The sequence below is a fragment of the Misgurnus anguillicaudatus genome, unplaced genomic scaffold (genome assembly GCF_027580225.2).
Source record: "Misgurnus anguillicaudatus unplaced genomic scaffold, ASM2758022v2 HiC_scaffold_29, whole genome shotgun sequence".
In the NCBI taxonomy this organism is placed as follows: Eukaryota; Metazoa; Chordata; class Actinopteri; order Cypriniformes; family Cobitidae; genus Misgurnus; species Misgurnus anguillicaudatus.
In genome coordinates, this window is record NW_027395279.1 from 4309172 (window position 1) to 4335632 (window position 26461).

At 36.7% G+C, this 26461-nt stretch overlaps 1 protein-coding gene across 1 annotated transcript in view; it reads right to left on the bottom strand.

The window, feature by feature from the left end:
* LOC141362859 (phospholipid-transporting ATPase ABCA3-like) overlaps positions 1-26461 on the bottom strand; it is a 67961-nt gene continuing 41500 nt past the window's right edge. Inside the window, exons 13-31 of the mRNA XM_073865117.1 lie at positions 23249-23403; positions 22562-22717; positions 22254-22464; positions 22002-22152; positions 18426-18524; positions 17952-18150; positions 17567-17876; positions 17213-17483; positions 15322-15526; positions 15020-15239; positions 14466-14624; positions 12092-12252; positions 11871-12005; positions 11197-11391; positions 4984-5171; positions 4691-4861; positions 4406-4602; positions 4254-4327; positions 1-1200 (exon numbers count right to left, since the gene is read on the bottom strand). Coding sequence (XP_073721218.1) covers positions 1069-1200; positions 4254-4327; positions 4406-4602; positions 4691-4861; positions 4984-5171; positions 11197-11391; positions 11871-12005; positions 12092-12252; positions 14466-14624; positions 15020-15239; positions 15322-15526; positions 17213-17483; positions 17567-17876; positions 17952-18150; positions 18426-18524; positions 22002-22152; positions 22254-22464; positions 22562-22717; positions 23249-23403 — 3389 coding nt within the window. The 3' untranslated portion in view covers positions 1-1068. The remainder of the gene's footprint in view (positions 1201-4253; positions 4328-4405; positions 4603-4690; positions 4862-4983; positions 5172-11196; positions 11392-11870; positions 12006-12091; positions 12253-14465; positions 14625-15019; positions 15240-15321; positions 15527-17212; positions 17484-17566; positions 17877-17951; positions 18151-18425; positions 18525-22001; positions 22153-22253; positions 22465-22561; positions 22718-23248; positions 23404-26461) is intronic.

Consider the following 26461-nt stretch of genomic DNA (forward strand, 5'->3'; position numbering starts at 1 on the left):
TTAATAAGATTAAACATTGTGGTTTTTGGTTCTCATCACATAAGTAGGCATTTTGCATATCGAAATGACTCTGAGCCCTCTAGTGGTCCGATATGAAATAAACATTTTACAACAGTCAAATCCTGGTGGTTTTACACGTTACTATATACATAAAACAAGATTATAATTGGAAATGTTGGGTGAAAATGCATTAAAACATTTGAAGGGATTTTTTTTTTTAAAGCATTTCTATATTTTTACTGAAATATAAAGGAATGTTGATTATTTTGATGCGACTCGATGAGGACTTTTATTAACCCAAAAATGGGTTAAAACAACTCAACACAGGTTAAATTACAACCCAAATGCTTGGGTTCGTCCCTTTTTTGACCAAACCCAGCATTTTTTCGAGTGCACATTCAATTCAATAAGAGAAACTGATGTCTGCCAAATAACTGATAATAAATAGCAAATAAATGTGGAACAAAACTATTTGATAAATATAAAACTTTATATTTATTTACTTACTAATTGCAAAAAAATGCAGCATTTTTTTTATTTATTTCCCATTCTTTAAGTCCCATATTCGTATAAGCTTTCACCTTTTTCGCTTAGTTTATTTGAAAGAGGCAAGCACACGTACCATTAAGACCACAGTCAGATGAAAAAAAACGAACGAAAAAGACATTCATAAATAACATCACAGTCCTACACAAGCGCGCTCAGTAGACATTTTATGAGACATTTGTCAGTCGGTTTCAACCACCGATTAAAAATTCAACCAAAGGACGCAAGATGCACCATTTGAGATGATGTTGTGAAGAACTTCCCCATCCCTTCAAACCGCTCGCAAACACACACACCTGGACGTTAAATAAACACAGAATACAGCAACAGTGGTCCTGTTTCTGTGTGACACAGTGGTTGTGTTTGGGAGATGTTAGATCTGTATGTTATGCGTGTATGCGAGAAGACCTGAGCAATGTCCTGTGGTGTGACTCCATCCAGAGTCAGTTAGCTCAGGCTCTTTCTCTTCAACACGTGAAGGCAAACTGAAGGAGCTCATCGCCCCGTTTATGTCTCGTGATGTCATTTCCTGCTGTCCTGTGAACAGTGTTGGAACTGAGCGAAGCTGAGGAAGACCTGCTCCAGAGAGATTTGACTCACGCAGTAGTCCTCGATGCGGTATTTCTCTTTGGCTGTTTCTAAAACCCCAAACACCTACAGAACAAAGACGTGTTAGAAATATATTTGCAGGTTGTCAGAAAACTAATTTAATGTGTGAAACATTTTATTTAAAAAATAACTAGGGTCAAATGCAATGCATTGTGGGATGCAGTATTACACTCAGTGTGCTAAGGATGTATGCTGCACATTTTAGCAACAAGTCAGAAGTAAATATGAAGAGTTTGGTTCCAAAACGCAATAAATCCATTTTGACAAATTTCGGTAAAAACGTGTTTTCTATACCAAGAAAGTGACAAGATGAAAACAACTATTTTCTGTTACAAACTTTCACATAGCATCATTAGGTTATAAAAACATAAAAAATTCAAATCCATAACTTGATTTTCAAAGATTTATTATAAAAACGAATAATTTTTTCCACAAAATCCAATAAATCCATGACAGATTTTTATTTCAAAATGCTATAAATCTATTAAATCAATGTATAAATGTGCATTCATCTTTTACCATTTTATATTTATTTAGTTGAGTAGTGGTATACAATGATTAAAAAATAAACATTAATGGCATTAACCAAAACACTTACTTTGTTATATTAAGAACACATTGCTGCGGTTATACTTGACGTCGTCTCTTTACATTTTCACAGCGATCATCTGTAAAATGTTTTGGTCCCGCTCGATTTTCGTTGACTTTGAGTAAAATAATGTAAAGTTTTCATAAGATCCCCTGGGGTCAATGTTTTAGCATGATAGGCTTGATGCTGTCTGGAGAGCAAGCACCCGAGTGCCTCTCGCGTAAATTATTAGATGTTGATGGCTTACGTTTCTTTCCCGTCACAGAAAACCATCACGGGTTTAGCAATGCAATTAAAGTATTATTTTGTTTTGTTTGTTGATCACGAAATACAAAGTAGATGAGGAAAACTAGGACTCCATGTTTGTTTACATTGCGTGACTGGTGGGCTGTAATATCAGAAATGGATTTATTGCGTTCTGTAAAAAAGGAGGAGTGGCGTTTGTCTCATTTTGGGAAAAAAGGGAGAAAAGATGACAGAATATCACGGCGGGTATTGGATTTTGCGTAAAATTAAGAATTTACTTTTAACTACTGACCTGATATAATACTGATTTTGGCAGTAACTCTTTTTTTTTCAAAAATGGCATTTATCGCGTTTTGGAACCAAACTCTTCATATATAACACTCTTTTTAATTTACAAGGTAATTTGATGAGTATGTTGCAAAGTTATTTACGTTTTAATTTAATTTAAATGATCTTGAATTTTTATATTTTATGTTACCTTTATTTTTTGTTTCTTTGCTATGAGTTTTTGTCAAGTTTTCACACTAATATTGCTATTTTAGTTTCCAAATTTGTTTTTATTTCAGTTGTAGTTTTTACTAAATGTAAATTGTATTAATGTTCTGAATTATCTTATATTTTTAGATTTTATGTTATTTTAGTCTAATTTTATGGGATTTGGTCATTTATTTTTATTTTTTATTAATTTATTTATATTCTGAATTATCTCATATTTTTAGATTTAAGATTTTTATTTCAGTTGTAGTTTTTATTTTAGTTTTTACTCAATTTAAATTTATTAATATTCTAAATATCTTATATTTTTAGATTTTATGTTAATTTTAGTCAAATTTTTAATAACTTTGCTATGAGTTTTTGTCTTTTTTTAGTTTTTATTAAAAATTTCACAATGATGTTGCTATTTAAGTTTCAAAATGTATTTTTATTTAAGTTTCAGTTTTTATTTTAATTTTTACACATTTAAATTTTATTAATATTCTGAATTATTTTAGATTTTTAGATTTTGTGTTAATTTTAGTCCAATTTTTAGTTTTTATGCTATGGGATTTGGTCATAAAGATTTTCACAATGATATTGCTATTTAAGTTTCAAAATGTATTTTTATTTAAGTTTTAATTTTACACATTTAAATTTTATTAATATTCTAAATTATTTTATATTTTTAGATTTTGTGTTAATTTTAGTCTAATTTTTTGTTTTTTTGCTATCGGATTTGGTCATTTATTTAAAAAAAAAAAATCACAATGATATTGCTATTTAAGTTTCGAAATGTATTTTTGTTTAAGTTTTAATTTTTACACATTTAAATTTTATTAATATTCTAAATTATTTTAGATTTTTAGATTTTGTGTTAATTTTAGTCTAATTTTTTTTTTTTTTTTTTTTGCTATGGGATTTGGTCATTTATTTTTAAAATAAAAAAAAATCACAATGATATTGCTATTTAAGTTTCAAAATGTATTTTTATTTAAGTTTTAGTTTTCACAAATTTAAATTTTATTAATATTCTGAATCATCTTATATTTTTAGATTTTATATTTCAGTTTTAGTTTTTATTTTAGTTTTTACACATTTAAATTTTATTAATATTCTGAATTATCTTATATTTTTAGATTTTATGTTAATTTTAGTCTAAATTTTTGTAACTTTGCTATGAGTTTTTTTCTTCTTTTTTTGTTAAAAATCTCACAATGATACTGCAATTTAAGTTTCAAAATGTATTTTTATTTTAGTATTTATTTTATTTCAGTTGTAGTTTTATTTTTGTTTTAGTTAATAATTTTAGTGCCTCAACTTAAACTTACTTTCAGTTTTTGCTTAGGCAACATTTTTAAATTCTTTTTACTTCAAGTTTTTAACTACTTATACTTAGGCCCATGATTTGAATTAAATTTCATTTTTAATAGTTTTAGTTAGTTTTACTTAACAGTAATAACCCTGATAGGTTGTAGATCATTTGGGTATTGCATGCATAGATGTTTTTCAAATGTTTTTCATCATTACTATATCACCAGTGTGTGGTTCCGGTATTAGTAGCTTGTGACAAGCATCTCTGATGTTTATTTCACCATATAAATGCCAAAATAAATGTACTTTTAAGGCAATTTTGACCTCACATTTAACAAAATTATTCCACAATTTCTATGTTTTCTGTCCTGAGCTTTCCATAATTGATACTTATGCTCAATAAACACATTGCACAAATACACAAATACAATGCGAGTATGTGATCATCAGAATGATTGTGGTGCATGAGACGTACCTGTGCCCAGGTGAGGGTTTTATCAGTTAAGTGATAGTGTACCATTCCCAGATGTGCATCCTTCAATAAACTTCCTGCAAAAGTCATAAAACAAGTGGTTAAGAACCCTGACCTGTTTTTTTATGATAAACACAAACAGGCTCTCAAAGTACCTGGAAAAGTGCTTTCAATAAAGTCTTTAAAGAGCTGAAGATCCATTTCCCCTAAATCTCCCTCCATGTGAACCTTTGCCAGTAGTGTGTAACCACTCCCAAATTTACTCTTCAAGTGCTGCGGGCTGCCCAGACACTTAAACTGACCGTTTACCATGACAGCCAACCGCGTACACAACGCCTCACACTCCTCCATACTGCAAAGAAGGAAGAGAGAGCGTAACTACCCACTAATTTGCATTTCATATGCAGATATTTGAATGTGGCAGGTGATGCGTGACTGACCTGTGTGATGTTATGATGATGGCTTTGCCAGACTCTCTGGTGCGTGTAATTGCGTCCCATAGCAGGCGGCGGGCCACAGGGTCCATGCCAGTCGACGGCTCATCCAGAAAAATCACAGGCGGCCCTCCGATCAGAGCCATGCCTGCACTCAACTTCCTCTTATTACCACCGCTGTGCAGAAGAAAACCAAACAAAATCTCATCCAAAATATCTAAACCTTCTTCAACCTATCCATCATATTACAGCATTTATTCATCTGTTTTTACATCCTCTCTCCAGACTTATTTTTATACCTGTAGCTGCGGACGAGTTTGTCAGCGTGGGGTTCGATCAGCAGTGAACGCAGGACGTTTTCGACGCACGCTGACACATATTTCTCTGGAATGCCTCTTAATCGGGCGTACATGCTCAAGGTCTCACGTCCCGTCATGTGATCCAACACAGCGTCAAATTGAGGACAATAGCCAATCCTCTGCTGAACCTGTGGACACGCAACAAAGAAAGGACACATTTATCACTGAGCCCAGCCTTCTTTTGTAATAAATGTTTAATGCTGCAATCTAAACTTCTTTCAGCAAAAATAAACAAAAATCTAATGTTGAGAAAATACATAAAAAATTGATGTATAACAACAAATCTACTCTGATGACATCAGATTAATCTGCGCAGAATCATGGGGTAAAGCACAACACGTACAAAAAATACTCCACAAATACCTGCAATTTATTTTTCAAACAGAGATGGCAGTAGAGAGGCAAAAGTTATGTATCGCAGCTTAACTGCATCAAGTTTTTGGTAAATTTGTAGCAGAACATTTTCTTAATATTATAATATAATAAAATATTAATAAAAATCATCATAATAAAAAATAATACTCATAAAACAAACATCATAACTAGATAGAACAGTTTGAAGACAAACTTTATGTTGGCTTGACAAAGCCTGGTCTGAACTTTTAAAACCATTTGTGACCCGTCACGGAAACCAGGGACACAAGTCGGCAGCACAAGTTCCGAGAAAATGAGAAACAAAGTTTTTTTTTTCAAAATTTGTGATTTTCGTTTTATTGGAGAATCTGTTAGTTGAGATCACGAAGAAGCCTCTCCATGTTTGAGATAGCAGTTTTTGTATATTTAAAAGCGTACATTTTGCGGTTAAAATAGGCTTGTTTTTCCAGAGATTCTAGCGTGCAGCGGGGGGCGTCATTGTCTGTGTATATTTACATACTGTATAAGCTTGTGTTTTCGCCTCCGCCCCCAAAGGGAACAGCGTGACTACTAAATAAGGATAGTTCGCCCAAAAATGAAAATAATGTAATTAATGACTCACCCTTATGTCGTTCTAAACTCGGAAGACCTCCGTTCATCTTCGGAACACAGTTTAAGATGTTTTAACGTTAGATTTAGTCCGAGAGCTTTCTGTCCCCTTCATTGAAAATCTATGTATGGTTTCCATGTCCAGAAAGGTAATAAAAAGATCATCAAAGTAGTCCATGTGACATCAGTGGGTCAGTTTGAACGTGTTGCAGCATCGAAAATACAGTTTGGTCCAAAAATAGCGGAATTACGACTTTATTCAGCATTGTCTTCTCTTCCGGCTCGAGCGCGAAGTCACGTGACTGTAGTGACGTGGCTGCCCTGTTCCTCAGATATGTTTGCTAAGTTGTTGTTTTTTCAAGCGTATAGCGTGCGTCTCCCCAGACTGTAAAGTTCGGGCGCACAAAACGAAAGAAAAATAAAAGAAGCTGGGGCGGAACAAATAACAGTCAGCTGCATCGTACGTCAGCCGCGTCACTGACTTTATGCGGCGCCGCAGTCGGATGACGTCAAAGTACCGCGAGAGCTCCTCAAGAAATCTTTCGGAGTAGTTTAATTTCGAGTCGCTCTCGCGGTACTTTGTCGTCATCTCTTTGTCAGTTCCTGCAGCGCAGCACGAGTCCAAACACACAGAATTTACATAAAGATTGTTGAATTCATTATATAATTGGCTACATGTTTTGTCTATCAATATTTTCCATGAAGTCATTGGCTGATGGAGGAACGAGCGAGCGATTGGTAACATCTTTAAAGGACGTCACGTTTTCGACGGCGCTGTTTGGATGATCTGTTATACTACCTATAAAATAAAAACTTAACTTTGAAGGCGGGTTCACGTGTTTAACGGAGTGTAATCATATACCCTTACATGTTACGATGTAAATAGTCCTCAGATTGTATATTATGTTGTATTACTAGACATTCATGCGAAATCTGATGTCAACAATATAGACTATACATCTTTATTTCACGGATTATACGCATTTGTGGACAAAATGGTCATTGGATCATCTGAAACAGACTGGATTCGAGTTGTGATCAACACAAAGGTAAAAAGTCAATGTTTATTTTTGCATGTTGTCATTTGGACTTCTGTCATAAAATACTACATGATGCTAGAACATCAGTATCTCAAAACGGCTTTACAGAGGGTATGGCTTAGCTTAATGAGATGTAAATGAGCCCTATTGTCTCCCCCAGTTGGAAAGAAGAGTCTCTTTCGTCTCGATTTTCTCGGTTTGAGTATTTCTGAGTTCCTATATTCAAATGGCCACACCTTCTCCATATGTTATCAGATTTCCATGTGTTACACATCGTTGGAAAGCTTAGAAAGTGCACTTTCAGAATCTGTGAATAACTCAAAATGGCCCAGATCCGACTTGTGTCCCTACTTTCCGTGACTGGTCACATTTGAAGTTTGACAGGTTTCACATGGAATTTTTAGTAATATAGCTGGTTGTTAGCATGTTTTAATATAAAGATAGCATGATTTAACACAAAGTTAACATGATTTAACATAAAGCTATAGCATGATTTAACATGAAGCTATCATGATGTTAGTATGATTTAACATTAAGGCTAACATGATTTAACATGAAGCTATCATGATGTTAGTATGATTTAGCATTAAGGCTAACATGATTTAACACAAAGTTAGCATGATTTAACATAAAGCTATAGCATGATTTAACATGAAGCTAATATGTTAGTATGATTTAACATTAAGGCTAACATGATTTAACATGAAGCTAGCATGATGTTAGTATGATTTTACATTAAGGCTAACATGGTTTAACACGAAGTTAACATGATTTAACATAAAGCTAGCATGATTTAGCATGAAGCTATCATGATGTTAGTATGATTTAACATAAAGCTATAGCATGATTTAACATGAAGCTATCATGATGTTAGTATGATTTAGCATTAAGGCTAACATGATTTAGCATAAAGCTATCATGATGTTAGTATGATTTTACATTAAGGCTAACATGATTTAACACGAAGTTAACATGATTTAACATAAAGCTAGCATGATTTAGCATGAAGCTAGCATGATGTTAGTATAATTTAGCATTAAGGCTAACATGATTTAACATGAAGCTAGCTTGATTTAACATAAAGCTAGCATCAGTTAGCATGAAGCTAGCATGAGTTAGCATGAAGCTATCATGATGTTAGTATGATTTAACATTAAGGCTAACATGATTTTGCATGAAGCTATCATGATGTTAGTATGATTTTACATTAAGGCTAACATGATTTAACATGAAGTTAGCATGATTTAACATAAAGCTAGCATGATTTAGCATGAAGCTATCATGATGTTAGTATGATTTAGCATTAAGGCTAACATGATTTAACATGAAGCTAGCATGAGTTAGCATGAAGCTATTATGATATTAGTATGATTTAGCATTAGGGCTAACATGATTTAACATGAAGCTAGCATGATTTAACATTAATCTATCATGATGTGAGTATGATTTAACATTAAGGCTTACGTGATTTAACACCAAGTTAACATGATTTAACATAAAGCTAGCATGATTTAGCATGAAGCTATCATGATGTTAGTATGATTTAACATAAAGCTATAGCATGATGTAACATGAAGCTATCATGATGTTAGTATGATTTAGCATTAAGGCTAACATGATTTAACATGAAGCTAGCATGATGTTATTATGATTTTACATTAAGGCTAACATGATTTAACACGAAGTTAACATGATTTAACATAAAGCTAGCATGAAGCTATCATGATGTTAGTATGATTTAGCATTAAGGCTAACATGATTTAACATTAACCTATCATGATGTGAGTATGATTTAACATTAAGGCTTACGTGATTTAACACCAAGTTAACATGATTTAACATAAAGCTAGCATGATTTAGCATGAAGCTATCATGATGTTAGTATGATTTAACATAAAGCTATAGCATGATGTAACATGAAGCTATCATGATGTTAGTATGATTTAGCATTAAGGCTAACATGATTTAACATGAAGCTAGCATGATGTTAGTATGATTTTACATTAAGGCTAACATGATTTAACACGAAGTTAACATGATTTAACATAAAGCTAGCATGAAGCTATCATGATGTTAGTATGATTTAGCATTAAGGCTAACATGACTTAACATGAAGCTAGCATGATTTAACATTAAAGTGACACCATGTAATTTTTCAACCTTCATAATACATTTTCAAGACCCTTGTGATAGTACATCGACTTTAAATAGGTTGAATGACATGTCTACCATAGCCTGACGGGGTCTGTATCACTTTTACTCGTATTTTAAAACTTAGGGTTTGTGGTAGTAACCAGAGCACAAAAAAAACTACAAAATTCGACTGCTTTACGGCATACGTCACTTCCTCCACACAATTTGTTTTTAACGTGAATTTTGCTGGAGGCTACTTAAGGAGTGTAGAGAGCAGTTTCTATTATGTGACTCTGTGGCACAGTCTTTAGTGTCACGGACCTATGACACGGGCGACCCGGGTTCGATTCCCCTTTAAGGCAATTTTTTATATAAACTGTTGATTCATACATAAATGCGATGTTCTTTATAAATTACGGCGATTATATTGCATATAGTTCCCTGTATTCAGATGCTGTGTTCACGTATTTACCTTTCTTTTTACTGTGTCTATGATATTTACATTACAATCCAGGATGCTATAGCACTCAAACTTGCTCACAGTGTAAAACCAAACCCTATTCATTCACCAATCAGATCCGAGCGTTTCTCTCTTCTCTCTTCCTCATTTGCTGCGTTCCGCTGTCACTCGCGTGACGTATTACAAAGCGGCAGACCTAAACGCATCGGTTTACTTGGATTTGGAGCGATTTTCACACAAAAAAGAGGAATAACGAGCGCCATTGCGGAAAATCCTGGTGGCGAGGGAGAGAGAGAGGATGCAACAATATTTGTTTGGAAAAAGGCAAGGAAATACGTCTGGTCGTTTCTGAATTGGAAGGCTGCAGCCTCCGGAGGTCAAATATGCAGGCTGCACACGTCATCAAGCCTGGGTTATTAAGGTAAACTGAGCATTACATTCGCAAGTCATAAGCATACTGCAACAATTTACGATTAACTAAGTATAATAGTCAACTTTGTAATTGTTAATATTGTGAAATAAGACAGTCTTGATGACGTATTAGAAATACGACATCCGGAGGCTGCAACCTTCAGATTGAGAAATGGCTTCTGCCACGACGAGTTCCTCATCAGAAAGTTGTAACATGACTGCGTTTCTCCTGTTGTCTCAAAATGTTGATCGTTTAGCATTTTAAATGTTTAGTTTTTAGTTTAGTTTTAAGGTTGGCCAGTTCCTTTCCTTTGCGACAGTGCTGCGGCGCTTGTGGGCTCTAGGGGCGCTAGAAGTGAAAAATACGTGTCTAGCACCCCCTAGTGGCCAAAAGTTTCATGGTGTCCCTTTAACCTATCATGATGTGAGTATGATTTAACATTAAGGCTTACGTGATTTAACATCAAGTTAGCATGATTTAACATAAAGCTAGCATGATTTAGCATGAAGCTATCATGATGTTAGTATGATTTAACATTAAGGCTAACATGATTTAACACAAAGTTAGCATGATTTAACATAAAGCTAGCATGATTTAGCATGAAGCTATCATGATGATAGTATGATTTAGCATTAAAGTTAACATGATCTAACATAAAGCTAGCATGATTTAGCATGAAGCTATCATGATGTTAGTATGATTTTACATTAAGGCTAACATGATTTAACATAAAGCTAGCATGATTTACCATGAAGCTATCATGATGATTTTAGTATGATTTAGCATTTAGGCTAACATGACTTAACATAAAGCTAACCTGATTTAGCATATAGCTAGCATGATTTAGCATGAAGCTATCATGATGTTAGTATGATTTAGTATTAAGGCTAACATGTTTTAATATAAAGCTAGCATGATTTAACACAAAGTTAACATGATTTACCATAAAGCTAGCATAATTTAGCATGAATCTATCATGATTTTAGTATGATTTAGCATTAAGGCTAGCATGAACTAACATAAAGCTATGTCCATAATGTTTGGATAAAAGCGTCAGCTAAATGAATAAATAAATAAATAAAAATGTCAAGCCAACATAATTACAATAATAATCATCCCAATCATCAAAAGAATAAACATCAGACCTTTTTCACATCTCGGAGGATGCTGTAACCATCGATAAAGGCATCTCCTGATGTTACGCTTTCATCTCCAGTCAACATTTTAAAGGTTGTGGTCTTTCCTGCACCATTAAACCCCAGCAAACCGAAACACTCGCCCTTTCCGACTGCCAGGGACAATCGGTCCACAGCCAACAGCGACGGTCCACCCGAGTAAACCTGACGTAACACAAATCAAAGATTTTCAACTCTGGCAAAAATGAAAACTAGTGGCCTACCCATGTTTTTTATTTCTATTTTGGCCGATATTGATAAAGCATCATGGCCAATATTAGACCAATGTAACGAGAAAGTGATTAAAGTAAATCTCCCATTTGCTGTGACATTCTTGTTATATCAGTCTAATATCGAACAATTGGCCACAGCATTTTAGCAATATCTGTATCAAGCATAAAAAATACACATATCGGTAAACTACTAGTTTCAAACTAAAAAAAAAAAAAACATTCATTATACAGAAAATGTATAAATACAGGCTTAAAAATATTGCAAAATATTTAATCATATGATTAATTGGCTATCAGAAACGGTGTAAAAATGTTATATTGGTGCATGAAATATATGACACAAACATATTCAATGTACTGTAAAAGGAGACTTATGATGTAAACAAAAACCTCAGTAAGATGACCCTGTACCTTACTAAGCTCCTGCAGGATAAGTGGGCTGCCCACCATGGACTCGACCACCGGCTGACACTCTAAAATTCTCTTCCTCTCCTCCGCGACGTCTCTGTCCTCAGGCTGAAGACCTTCTTCTACCAGCAGCAGGCCCTGACAATCACACACATTCATGACTGTGAGCTCCTGCAGAAACCTTTCAAAGCACACCGGACGTCAATCTTCCCTTCCTCTCTCACCTTCTTGTGTCTCCTGCAGAGGTTGAGGAGCGTGTGAACGCACTGGAGCTCGATGAGGAAGAGGAGGATGATGAACACCACACCCTGCAGGGACATAGCTACCAGGAATCGACCCACACCGGGCTCCTCCATGGAAAAGTAGTTGACTTGATATGTAATGTCTGCAAATAACCAGCAAAAACAGTACTGAGAACAACAAGGCGGCATAACTTTGATGAAAACTCTTGTGCTGACACTGTTAGCTGTATCTCAAAAACATTTGAGACTTACAATCGTGTTATCATTGAAGACCTCATGCCTATAGCCAAATCACAGCCATGATAATAAACACCCAAAACACACTTCTAATCACATGATCCACATGATTCACTGAGCTAAAATAAGCATAAGCTGGCTGGCTGGTTTTAGTTGGTCTCCCAGCCTGGTTTTATCTGGGTAAGCTGGTCTAGCAGGCTGAGAACTCTTAAACCAGCTTGACCAGGCTGGAAGCTTGGCCAGCTTGGCTAAGATGGTTGTCTAAGCTGGTTTAAGCCTGGCAAAGCTTAAGCTGGTCTTCCAGCATGTGGCCAGTGGCATAAACTGCTTAGACTAGTTAAACAAAGTTAGTCATCAAGTTATTTCTTCAAGACTGCTCATAACTTTTTAAAGTCAGTTATAAAAAGGTAGATTGGTCTAATTTGAAGCCGAAAAGTAAAACAGTTTAGTCGTAACTATTTGCTAGTTTGTCAGATTAGTTCTTAAAACCCAGTCTTAACTTAGTGGCTATGCTTATGTAACTGGGCACTGGATTTAGCTGGGTAAGCTGGTCTAGCAGGCTGGTTTTAGAGGGGTTTTGGACACCTTCTAGCTGGTCATGCTGGGAAACCAGCTAACCCTCTGGCTTAAACCAGCTTGGTTAAGATGATTGTCTTAGCTGGTTTAAGCCTGGCAAAGCTTAAGCTGGTCTTCCAGCATGTGGCCAGTTGCATAAACTGCTTAGACTAGTTAAACAAAGTTAGTCATCAAGTTATTTCTTCAAGACTGCTCATAACTTTTTAAAGTCCGTTATAAAAAGGTAGATTGGTCTAATTTGAAGCCGAAAAGTAAAACAGTTTAGTCGTAAATATTTGCTAGTTTGTCAGATTAGTTCTTAAAACCCAGTCTTAACTTAGTGGCTATGCTTATGCAACTGGGCACTGGATTTAGCTGGGTAAGCTGGTCTAGCAGGCTGGTTTTAGAGGGGTTTTGGACACCTTTTAGCTGGTCAGGCTGGGAAACCAGCTAACCCTCTGGATTAAACCAGCTTGGTTAAGATGATTGTCTTAGCTGGTTTAAGCCTGGCAAAGCTTAAGCTGGTCTTCCAGCATGTGGCCAGTTGCATAAACTGCTAAGACTAGTTAAACAAAGTTATTTCTTCAAGACTGCTCATAACTTTAAGTCTGTTATAAAAAGGTAGACTGACTCTTATTTGAAGCCGAAAAGTAAGACGGTTTAGTCCTAACTATTTGCCAGTTTGTGAGTTTAGTTCTTAAAACACAGTCTTAACTTAGTGGCTATGCTTATGCAACTGGTCTAGCAGGCTGGTTTTAGAGGGGTTTTGGACACTTTTTAGCTGGTCTTAGCTGGTCAAGCTGGAAGACCAGCTTAACCAGCTTGACCAGCCTGGAAGCTTGGTCAGCTTGGCTAAACTGGTTGGCTGGTCTAGCTGGTTTTAGATGGAAGTACCTGGTTTAAGCCTGGCAAAGCTGGTTAAGTTGGACTTCCAGATTGTGTCTAGATGCATAAACTGCTTAGACTAGTCATACAAAGTTAGTCATCTTGTTCTTCAAGACTGCTCATAACTTTCAGTTATAAAAAGGTAGACTGACTCTAATTTGAAGCCGATTGACTCTTATTTGAAGACTGTTTAGTCCTAACTATTTGCCAGGTTTGTGAGATTAGGTCTTAACTTAGTGGCTATGCTTATGCAACTTGGCACTGGATTTAGCTGGATAAGCTGGTCTAGCAGGCTGTTTTAAAGGGGTTTTGAACACTTTTCTTAGCTGGTCAGGCTGCGAGACCAGCTTGGCAAAGCTTGTTTGGCTGGTCTTAGCTGGTTTAAGATGGAAGTCGCTGGTTTAAGCTGGCCCTCACAGTCTGGCATAGCTGGTCTTCCAGCCTAACCAGCTAAGATCAGCTTGACTAGCTTAGAAATTAGCCAAAACCCCTCTAAAACCAACCTGCTAAACTAGCTAAAACCTGTCTAGGACACCAGCTAAAACCAACCAACCATCTTAGGCTGTTTTTAGCTGGTCTTTTCAGTAGGGAAGTGTGGTCTTGCATGTAAACAGTCCTTAACTCCTCATATTTTAGATCAGGGTTTTTTTCTTTGAGGTGATGTCAGACAGATACTTACTGTAATACTTGCAGATGTACTCTGCTAACTTGCTGGAAGTGCAGAAGGTGATGACCTCATAGTTCTGGTAGAACTGGCTGAAGGACATTCCCAGACAGTAGTTCGGGAAGAGCAGGAAGACTTTATCCAGAAGATGAGAGAGATCTTGCAATTTTAGCTCTGGGGAAGATGATCATAAGATTCAATGACTGAAAGCAACAGATGGTTAGACTAAGAAGCAGCATTTGCTAAATAATGTACGAAAGCAAGTGACACATGCTTGAGTAACCTGAGGTCATAGTCCACAACTAAATATAAAAATATTTTTGCAAATTAATGAATAACCATCCTTTAAAAAGATATACATGTATGAGAAGAAAAAACTGTATTATTACAAACTGCATTACAGCGATCCCAAATACTTAACTGTGCTTATTAAAATATGACATAACACACAAAACACTACATAAATTATTCATGTTAAACAAAAAGCAGAACTTTATTGGCAGTCACTTACATAAAATAAAAAAAATAAAAACATTTGGAAACTCTAAGATGGTAAGCGGGTGTCTCACCAGGTATGCTCAAGATGACGACGGCGAGGAACGTGGCCGTGCCGCTGATCATGTTGAAGATGGTGAGGCGTGTGTACGCGGTGGCGGCCGTGGAGAACAGGAAGCTGAGCAGATACATGAGAGGAATCACAGCCCACCCATACAAGAGCAACAACAGCAGAACATCCACCAGGTGATTTTCAGCCACAAACGCGTCCACTGAAAACCCCCGAAACACAACCTGAGGGACCACAAAACACGTCCGTGACTTCATTTTTATCTGGTTTGGTTATGATGAAACTGCAGATTAAGTTAAGACTGACCAGCATGAGCAAACAGGGCAACAGGAAGTTGACGAGGTCCCACAGCAGGGCAGAAAACCAGAAGTTGGAGAGGTAAACACCGCTGACCTTCTGCACGTGCGTGGACTTCACCGAACGCTCGGACACCAGGAGCAGAGCAAAGGTGCTGGCTAATGATGCCATACCGTACATGAGGTTTATGGCGATGGCGAAACCTGTCGAACCCCTGTGGAGAAAAACATAGAGAAAACACAAAGTTAACAAGAGTTCATGCTGAATAAAAAGATCTACATAAAGCCTAAACTGACTTGAAGGACTGATGTTTCCCTTACTAGCTGTTTAAAGGTGCCAAAGAATGCATTGATTCAGTATGTTACAATGTTTTCTGATATTTACATAGAAATGATCCAGAGACTGTTTTACATGTCCATTTACAACCCTAGGATTTACTTTTAAAATGAAATGTCTATTTTTACCTAATTTGGAAGGGTCATGAATAATTATGTTGAACTCTGCTCTGATTGGCTGTTTCTCAGAGCAGCTCATTTCAGTAGCTCTCTGTGTGTGTGCAAACAAGCCTTTTTGTGAAATGTTCAATTATTCAGAGACTGGAAATGGACGTTTCTGAGTGGTAAATGTAACATATAGCATTAACTAGCATATAGCGCTAACTCAGCAGTCACAGCTTTGTTTTTAGCATTGTAACAACAGCATTGTATTTAATTTAACGTCACAGTCAGTGTTATGTTGAGATTGATCTGTTTTGATCTATTCATCTATGCCTGTGTAAATACAGTTTTACTTTCTACGGCACCTTTAACACAATTCCCTTTTTTAAACTTCATGTCGGGTACAGTAAAATAACAAGATTAAATCTTTAAGCAAGTGCGTACATTTATGCAAATATGTTTTTTGTTTAAATTTTCTAAAAACAGAAAATCAGGTTGGTACTGGCATTTTCAAAATAATATTGAACAGCTACAATAACTTTACATAAAGCATTATTATATTGCATATAATATAAATCCCAAAAAGTTTGCGAAATCAATTTAACTTATAATAAAAATATATATACAATCAGACAATAGTCCATCAAATAAGATGCAAAACGATCTCGCATACTTAAACAAAAAAATATATTTTCCAGTATTTACATAAAATAAAAAAAAACATTTAAAACTCTAAAAAGGTATGCGGGTGTCTCACCGGGTATGCTCAAGATGACGACAAAAAGTTTGCGAAATCAATTTAACTTATAATAAAAATATATATACAATCAGACATTAGCAAATTGCAAACCATTGCAATATGCTTAGAGCAATATGCACATTTGCGATATTATATGACGAGTTATCTTGTCAATGACGAGTTATTTCAAGTTATCTCGTCAATTAAGAGAAAACATTTGCATAAAAAAAGTCTTTCTAAGAATTTTACTGTGATTATCCACTAGATGGCACACTGACTCAATTTATGAAAAAAATGAAGCCAAAACGTTATTTACTAATTTTAAACTCCGTGTATGTTTTGATAATCATTCTGAATCTGATATCTAAGAACATTCCTTCACAAAAATGCAATTATTTAAATAATAAAATAATATAAATTTGTATTTTTAAAGAAAAATACCCATATTTAAGAGTTTATAAGCAGAGAAAAAAATATAAATATGATGAATCGCTTCTTCCCGTTTTGTTTATCGTTTGTTTGAAAGCAGAGAGTCTGTTCTTTCATTTGAACTATTTGTGTGTTTACATATTTTTAGAAGAACATTTTCCTGGAAGGCATTTTATGAAACTTTTGTGAAAATCACAAAAAATGCTAGCTGGCAACTTTTCAAAAAATGGCTGGCAGGGAATCAGTTAATACTGAAACCTAAATCTAGATATTATTCAGGAAAGGAGACACTCACTCCGATAGCTGGTTTTGGGCGTTTTCAGACATATTGCGTGGCATTGGGTAATTTCCGGTTAGGATGGAGGCGTTGGGTCCAGCCAGCTGTTTGTAAAGAGCGTTGTCGATCAGCATGAGAGCCGTGGCGGAGGTGTGATAGCCCTGATTGTTGAAATAGCCGATCATCTCGGTGCGAGTCCTGGATTTGCTGAGAGCGGCACCCACCACGCAACGTTCATTGAAAGCTCCGCCCTCTCTCATAGAATTGTACAGCACATAATCTGAAAAATCTGATAATACAAACAAATAAAACAATGATACTCAGCCCTAGCAACTACTGTGAGTACGCCGGCATATGTTAAGTGCACTTTACCTGTTATATTAATGTCAGCTATTGCATTCTGGGATGGCAGCTGCGCTGCGTAAACCTCAGCCAGAGATGCGGCCAGCGGTCCGGCATCGGCATCCATAGCCACAGGTACGCGGGTAGTGCCGTACATAGCCAAAGGCAGACGCAGCTGCGGGGCATTGTGGCCCCCGGGAAGAGTGCGGGCCACCACAAGTGCCAACACGATGAAAATGAGCGGCACCAAAAACTGAGCCACCATCACTTTCCAATTCCTCCAGCTGTAGAGCGCCCTCTTCAGGAACATGGCGTAAAACTGCTGCATGTAAAGTCGAGCCTGCGGAAAAAATTTAGCATATTTTAAAGTCATTTTGGACGCACAAAGCGATGTTCAGTAAAAACATCCGCTCACCCCCGTGTTCAGTTTGATGTTGGAGCAGTCTTCGGAAATCAAAGTGCCGCTGTCAGTAAAATCCGTCACGTCAGTCATACCGCTAACACTGCTGGAGTCGTCCGTCGTCCAGTCATGTGACCTGCGTTCATGCTGATACTGCAGAGGCGGAAGCTGGATGGCCTGAATATCCAAACTGGAGTCCACGAGCTTGCCGACCCTGGTATATACAATAATTAGATTTATATACTATATAATTCATTTTTAAAGGCGATGTCTAATGCTATTTTTATACATTCTGACTTATTAACACTGTTAAACAATTAGATTCTCATGCTAACATGGGCAAAGTTTTAAAGGAATAGTTGGACTCATAAGGTTGTATAAGTTTTGAAAAGTTTTTTTTGAATATGGGCCTTTATGAAGTCATAAGGGTGAAAGTCCTTGTATGGGATTTGTACCATCTCAAAGCATTAGGAACTTTTCTATGAATACCTGAGAAAAACCTCCTCCATGGTCGTGACTGACGCTCCATAGCTGGCGATGCCCAACTCCTCTCGATTCATCTCCAACTCGGCAAACAGCAGCTCAAATCTGCAGAGAGATTTCAGAGCAAACAAAAGCTTATTTAACATTTCCGGAAAGCATTCTGTGTGAACAAGACGCAGAAACAATGCTGTAAGGGGCCTGCCGTAGTGAGGAAGTGCATGTCATCGCAACCAGAAATTCTGGTTTAGCTCTTTAAAATGAGGGATTTACATGCAGATTAACATTCACGACGAGAAATGTCGGCAAACTGGACTGATGCATCAGGGAATGATAAATGACAGACAGAAACAATGCCATAAGGGACACGCGTGCTGTAGTGAGGACGCGCGTGTCATGGCATTTTCCGTGTATTTTCCCTAATGTCTGTGTGAAAAGGGCTGAGATATGTGACCAGTAGAAAACCGATATGTCACGACGTGACCTTTCTCTCTACAAAAACAGGAAAGATGGATGAAGCCAAAGAACTTGTATTGACAAAGCGCTCACCACCAATATTCGCTGTAACGTCCTTAAAATATTACCATGCTAAAAGTCACTTTTTTTGGATAATTTTTGAAAGTATGTGGTGGTACGCAAATTTGTACATGCAAATGAATACCAAGATGACCTACTTCGTGATCTATCGCAGTATTAAAGTACAACACACTGGTTAAAATCCCACAATGCAATGCACTCAACTGGACCTTTCAATTCTGAATGTGTGACAAATTAACTACAACAGGGAACCCCTAGTGGTTTGTAAGTGAATTGCAGGGGGTTCGTGATTTGATGAAAAACAATAATTACAATAAAAAATTAAAGCTGCAAGCAGCGATGGAAGGGCCCTCGCACGCATGTGCACCGCTACCCTATGGCATTAGTAAAGCAGTGAAGCAGGGGGATATGAATTAAAGTGGGTAAATATAGGTGGATATTCAAAGAAATATGTATGTGCCACACCGCCTGTGTGCAGCAGGTGGCGCTATGACTGTACCTGATTATTATTATATTGACGTGTTTAGGACGGGACCCTTAACAAACGTGTGAAGTCTGGGGCAGGTCGAACAATGTATGTCTGAATTACAACAGCTTCCTGTTTCATGGTGAAACACCACACTTTGCCAGGCCGCCACGGACACGCCCTTAAACGAAAAGTCAAGATCTTCACAATTTATCACCACAAAGGGCTTAACATCAATCTGACCAAATATGATGATGATTTGATTAAATCTCTAAGAGCAGCAAATCATAGCGTAAAACATGGTATTTCCTGCTACCTCTAGGTGGCGCTATGACTGATGTTGAATATTGGCATTAAAATGTGTTCAGGTCGAGACTCTTATCAAACATGTGAAGCGTGGGGCAGATTTGACATTGTATGCCTTAGTTATAACAACTTCCTGTTTCATGGCGAAAACGCTGAACTTTGTCAGGCCGCCACGGACACATCCTCCAACGAAAAGTCAAAAGCTCCGCAATTTAACATCGCAAATGCCTTTAGATGAGATTGACCAAATATGATGACGATCTGATAAAATCTCTAGGAGGAGTTCGTTAAAGTACGAAGGCTGGAAATGACAAAATTTGCACAGAAATCACAGCGAAAAATCAAAATGGCTGACTTCCTGTGGGGTTTAGAGCTTCGCTCCAAGATACTTTTTTGTAGGTCTTGGGGGGATAGATGACCCTACCAAATCTCGTATCTGTAGGTTTTTCATAGCGGCGGGGCTGTTCTCTTGAAATTTTGCAGGTGGCGCTATTGAGCCATTTCTACACACCCACTTCTGGTGCCTAGGCCACATGTAAATTTTCGCCACTTCTGACGTGTGTGCAATGTTTTATGACTTTTTGAGCTTGTTTAGCCTGTCAAAATGCGCTTCATTTAGCGATACTTTGCGAGGCCGCCACGGACACGCCCTTTGATGAAAAGTCAAGGTCGTTGCTTTTTATCATCACACAAGGTCTTGAGATTACACTGGTGAAATATGATGTTGATATGTTTAAATATCTAAGAGCAGTAAGTCACAGCTTAAAACATGGTATTTCCTGCTGCCTCTAGGTGGCGCTATGACTATTACGGAATTATGCCATGTTTATGTGTTCAGGCCAGGACCCTTATCAAACGTGTGAAGTCTGGGGCAGATCGGACAATGTATGCCGGAATTACAACAACTTCATGTTTCATAGCGAAACATCACACTTTGCCAGGCCGCCACGGACACGCCCTCCAACAAAAAGTCAAGATCTTCACAATTTATCATCGCAAAGGGCTTAAGATCAGTCTGACCAGATATGATGATGATTTGATTAAATCTCTAAGAGCAGTAAATCACGGCGTAAAACATGGCATTTCCTGCTACCTCTAGGTGGCGCTATGACTGAAGCTGAATTTTGGCATGGAAATGTGTTCAGGTCAAGACCCTTATCAAACGTGTGAAGTGTGGGGAAGATTGAACATTGTATGCCTTAGTTATAACAGCTTCCTGTTTCATGGCGAAAACACTGAACTTTGTCAGGCCGCCACGGACACGCCCTCCAACGAAAAGTCAAAAGCTCCGCAATTTAACATCGCAAAGGCCTTTAGATGATACTGACCTAATATGATGATGATCGGATTAAATCTCTAGGAGGAGTTCGTTAAGGTACGAAGCCTTGAAATGCCAAAATTTTCACAGAAATCACAGCGAAAATTCAAAATGGCTGACTTCCTGTGGGTTTTAGAGCCTGGTTCCAAGGGACTTTTTTGTAGGTCTTGGGGTGATAGACGATCCTACCAAATTTCGTATCTGTACGTTTTTCGTAGCGTGAGGGTTGTTCTTTTGAAATTTTGCAGGTGGCGCTATCGAGCCATTTCTACACGCCCACTTCTGACGCCTATACCACATGTAAATTTTCGTCAATTCTGACGCGTGTGCAAAGTTTCATGAGTTTTCGAGCATGTTTAGGCCCTCAAAAATGCGATTCATTTCGGAGAAGAAAAAGCAGAAGAATCTGAGCAAAAACAATAGGGCTTTGCACCTACGGTGCAGGCCATTCTGGCCTGCTCCTCCGTGCTCGGGCCCTAAAAATTAAATGTAAATAATTAAAAAATAATAAATCTAAATAAAACACTTCCTAACCAAAAAAATAAATATTTTGTTTAATTCTGCACGTCATGTGACCATTACAATACCCTACAATATATGTGTTATGTACCAATAAAAGGAAATTACCAGATAACGATCAACTGATAATAATAACAATAACTATGTAAAATACTACTAATATAAACTTTAAAATGGATGAAAAATACAAGTTTAAATGCAATTGTGCTTTTAAATTATTAAAATTTTTACTTAAAATCTCAAGTAAATAATTTAGGTCAAGGAGGTTCTACTTCCAAAAAGTTTGAAAACACCTAAACTAGAATATTACCCATTAAGCTTAATTTCTCTTATTTTTGACTAATTACTTTGCTTAATCTTTATTTTTTGCCATTTCTGTTGTAAGTTGATGCAATTATACTTATACGGGATAAACATGTAATGTGAAGCGGTCTCTCACCGGTTGGTGCTCTCTTTAGGCAGTATGTAGGACAGCTCAGCTCCAGCGCTGCTCTCTAATGTAGCGTTTGGCACATACATGTGGACCAGACGGGTGATCTCTGACACGTTACATAAAGCATCCTTTACGATCACCATGTGGTAACCAGCACCTGTAAGAAGTTGAAGAGGAAGACTTGTAAAATGGTTGTCTGACCACAAGAGAGCAGCATTTATTCATGTTAGCAGTCAAAAACAAATATCCCATCCTTACCGTATTTGTTTTTGAGAAAGAGCGGAGAGCCGCAGCACTGCAGTTCTCCGCCAGCCATGATGGCGATCCGATCGCCCAGCAGATCGGCTTCGTCCATGAAGTGTGTGGTGAGCAGGATGGTACGGCCTCGCTTCTCGCCCTGCAGCAGGTCCCAGGTGGACCGTCGGGCTGATGGGTCCATACCCGAGGTGGGCTCGTCCAGCATCACCACCTGCAGGGAAATAACAAATAACAAATGCATGCGTGATGTCATCACTGGGGTCGAGAAATTACACGCGTGACTTCAAACACAGTTTGTGCAGACCGACCTTAGAGTCTCCGATGAGGGCGATGCCGATGGAAAGCTTCCTCTTCATTCCTCCGGACAGAGTCTTGGATTTGGCATCCCGCTTATCTTCCAGGTTTAGAATGTGAATGATGCGCTCAACCTCGTCTGGGATCATTTTGCGAGGGAAACCCTTTAGCTAGAAGACGAGAGACATACAAGAGAAATTGGAGTGCTGCAGTGAAATAAATATCTCAAGGACATAATCGGCTATTAAATTGACATTTATATTTATGCGTTTGGCAGACGCTTTTATCCAAAAGATACAGACTTAAGCTATACTTAAACTGCAAATAAATTAAACTTCATTAACAGACTTAAGGCTTGACATGAACTCATGAATAATATAAAGTCTTTAAGTCTACACAAGGAAACATAGGAGTTCAAAATAAATATAAAATACAAAATAAATTTGGCTTCAAAATAAAGAGAATATTGACCCAAATATATATTCAGCAGTATACAATAGATTACGTCTATCTACTTCATTACGTCTGACCTCAGTGTGCATTTTTGTTATAAAGATGGATGGTTATATCATACGGTATTGTCTCATTCCATATCCGGCTGGGAAAACATTCCGATATATTGCCCAATCCTAATATATTATCTACAGTAGATAACATAAGTGGTGATTCCTAATACAGACTCTCAAGTGATCTGTGTTTACCTGTGTGTAAAAGAGCAGATGTTCTCGGACGGTGAGATTGTCGAAGAGGACGTCGTGCTGTGGACACAAACCCAGACTGCGGCGGATCAGAGCCATGTCTTGACATATATTATAACCATTAATGTATGCACAACCGCTGCTAGGAGGGAAGAGACCTGAGAGGAAAAAACAAAACACGATGATAGTGAGTACTGTAAACCTCATTCTTACAGCACTTTGGTCTAAATTTTTTTGCATAATTGACAGAGAGGCTTCTTTGTGAACACAAACGCTTCCGTAAATGTTCTGGGATCGCTCCCGGAAAAGAGGACATAGTAACATTCCCGTAACATATGCGGAAAGTGAACAAGATGCAGAAACGATGCCGTGCCGTAGTGAGAATGTGCGTGTCATCGTAAGAAGTTATGGTTCAGAGACTAAAGTCATGTGACTGCAGTGACGTGGCTGACGTGTTATCTGGTGCGCCCCGGCTGTTTTCTTTTTTGTTTTTGTTTTTTTGTGCGCCCGGCTTCGTTTACAGTCTGAGGGAGACGCACGCACACTGTAAATTTGAAAAAAAAGAACTTCGCAAACATGTCTGAGGATAACACGTCATCCGTGTCACTGCAGTCACGTGACTTTAGTTTCACAACAGACGCAGAAGAGAAGACAATGCTAAATAAAGTCATAATTTTTGTTATTTTTGGACCTAAATGTATTTTCAATGCTTCAACACATTTTAACTGACTCACTGATGTCACATGGACTACTTTGATGATGTATTTATTACCTTTTTGGACATGGACAGTATACCGTACATAGATTTTCAAATGGAGGGCCAACAAGCTCTCGGACTAAATATAAAACATCTTAAACTGTTTTCTGAAGATGAACGGAGGTCTTACGAGTTTGGAATGACATGAGGGTGAATCATTAATGACATTATTTTCATTTTTGGGTGAACTATCCCTTTAAGTAAACACCTTGATACTTCCAAGTCCTTTCAGTTAAAATAAATAATTTGTTACTATGAAGGCGCAACTAATATTCCAATTAATTACATTGTTAATTTTTTTATTTTATTTGGAAAAAATTTCATTCACAAACAAAAATTCTCTAAATCGCAGCCTAACTTTCCACATTTCCTAATTGAAATTGAAACATTTCAAAAATCTCTTAAATTTGTTAAAAACAAGAAAAATGAAAGATTTTGAAAGACTTTTTCTGCAATACCACTAATGCATAATGTTCAACTTGTTTCATTTTTTATATTTTTATTTATTTCTGTTGTAATCATATTTATTTATCCTTTCTATTCTCTTATTTTATTTGTGAGCACACTCCTTATGATCTTATCATAAACCAAAAAGCATGCATGTGGTTTCTATAGAGAGAAAAAGCAGATAATTAGCAAACTTTTCATGCTGTGGAAAAAAATATGTCACGTCTCTATATGGGTGATTCTCACGAAACCATTAAAACACCACGGCACTAATGATTTTAGCTTAAAAATGTGTAATATAGTAACATTAAAAAGCATCAGAATTAACACAATACTGTGTTCTACCTTGCACAATGTGTGATTTCAACATAAGAATTTATAATTGTAAAGTTTATCTCATTTTCTGCTGAAATTCTCATTACCGCAATGTGTCCGGCTGTGTTTGAACATGCGTTATGTTGTAATTTAATCAAATTAACACAAAAATATTAAGAAAAAAATAAATGTTTTGCTAGACTACTTTAGATGACAGAAAAAATATTTACTGAATATTCATGTATAATAATAATGAAGAAAAATTAGAAAAATGATGTGTCCATGCCTGATGTTCTCATCCTCCGCAACACTTTTTGAGAACAGTTTAAGCACACATACAGAATTTTAATAAAGTTTGATTTTGAGTGACCAAGCACATGGACCAGTTACTTCAAGATGGCTACCAGGTAGGGATGGGCATTCGATTACATTTTTTTAGTCGATTGTCGGGAGAATTAACGATCGACTATCGATTAATCATTAATATTTTTTTATAATAAAAAATTATTATTTAACTTTTATAATTCAAAAATGTTGAATACAAAAATACAGCGTGTTTTCCTCCATGAGACCTTTATTACAAGATCAACTTGTGGCAAACAGTTAAACTACATTTAGTTAGACAAACTGAACAAACTGAATATGCGCTTGAATATGAACCTGCAGCTGCGAGCTGCAATCTTAAACAGAGACCTCATTTGTTCCAAAAAATCATGATCTCATCATGATTATTTTTTTTAAATCAAAACGGAAGGTAACATAACGGAGTATGGTTTCAAATATTGCACCCTGGTGGTAAAATGTTGAATTGCTGCCACACAGTGAAATTCATTTAACTGCTTCAAGACACACGCTACGCTAGGCAACGCAACCTGCATTAGATAAAAAAAGTATTCGATTAATCAATAACAAATTAATGTCATCGACTAAATTCTTAACGATCAATTATCGATCGTCGATTAATCATGCCCATCCCTACTACCAGGTAAGATCATTTTTTTACAGTTAATTTGAAATATTGTCTTGTCAGAATGCTTCACAACATTTTGATTATCATTACCGCAACAGATGCTTATTAAATGTTAATTTAATTAATAGAAGCATAATACTTTGATTTTAAATGCATGTGCAGAATCTCCAAATTATGTTCTTTCAGGTTTGTCATGTCATTTTGAAAATATGTCAGTGTTGATGTTTTCTGACTGTTGCGGTAATGAGATTTTGACTGCGGTAATGACTAATTTTTTTAATTTTGTTACAAAAAGTGTTAAATGATAAGTAAAAGTTTTTAAATTAATGTTCCCATTTACTCCAGACTTTGTTTTTCAATGTCTGGTGGGAAAAAAAGTAAATTTAAGCAATTTTTACATTTTCATGCTTGACATTTTTAAAACCAAGTTTTCGTGAGAATCACCCATATACAGGATCGGAAAATCATTGTCAGTGTGAATGAACCACAAATCAAACGATCCCGGACAAATTTTCTGTGTATTTCCCGTAATCTTAGTTTGTAAAGGGCTCTGGTTAACTGATCTCTGCTATTGTTGTTTACAGTGTTAGGTGTGAGAGATCACATTTACATTGACTGTACTGATGTGTATTCACATGTGTATTTGGCTGTGTCTGGCCTTCATCTAAATCAGTCTTTGTACAAGCAATCGATTGTACTTTTCATTTGCTAGTTTGTAATGCAGTTA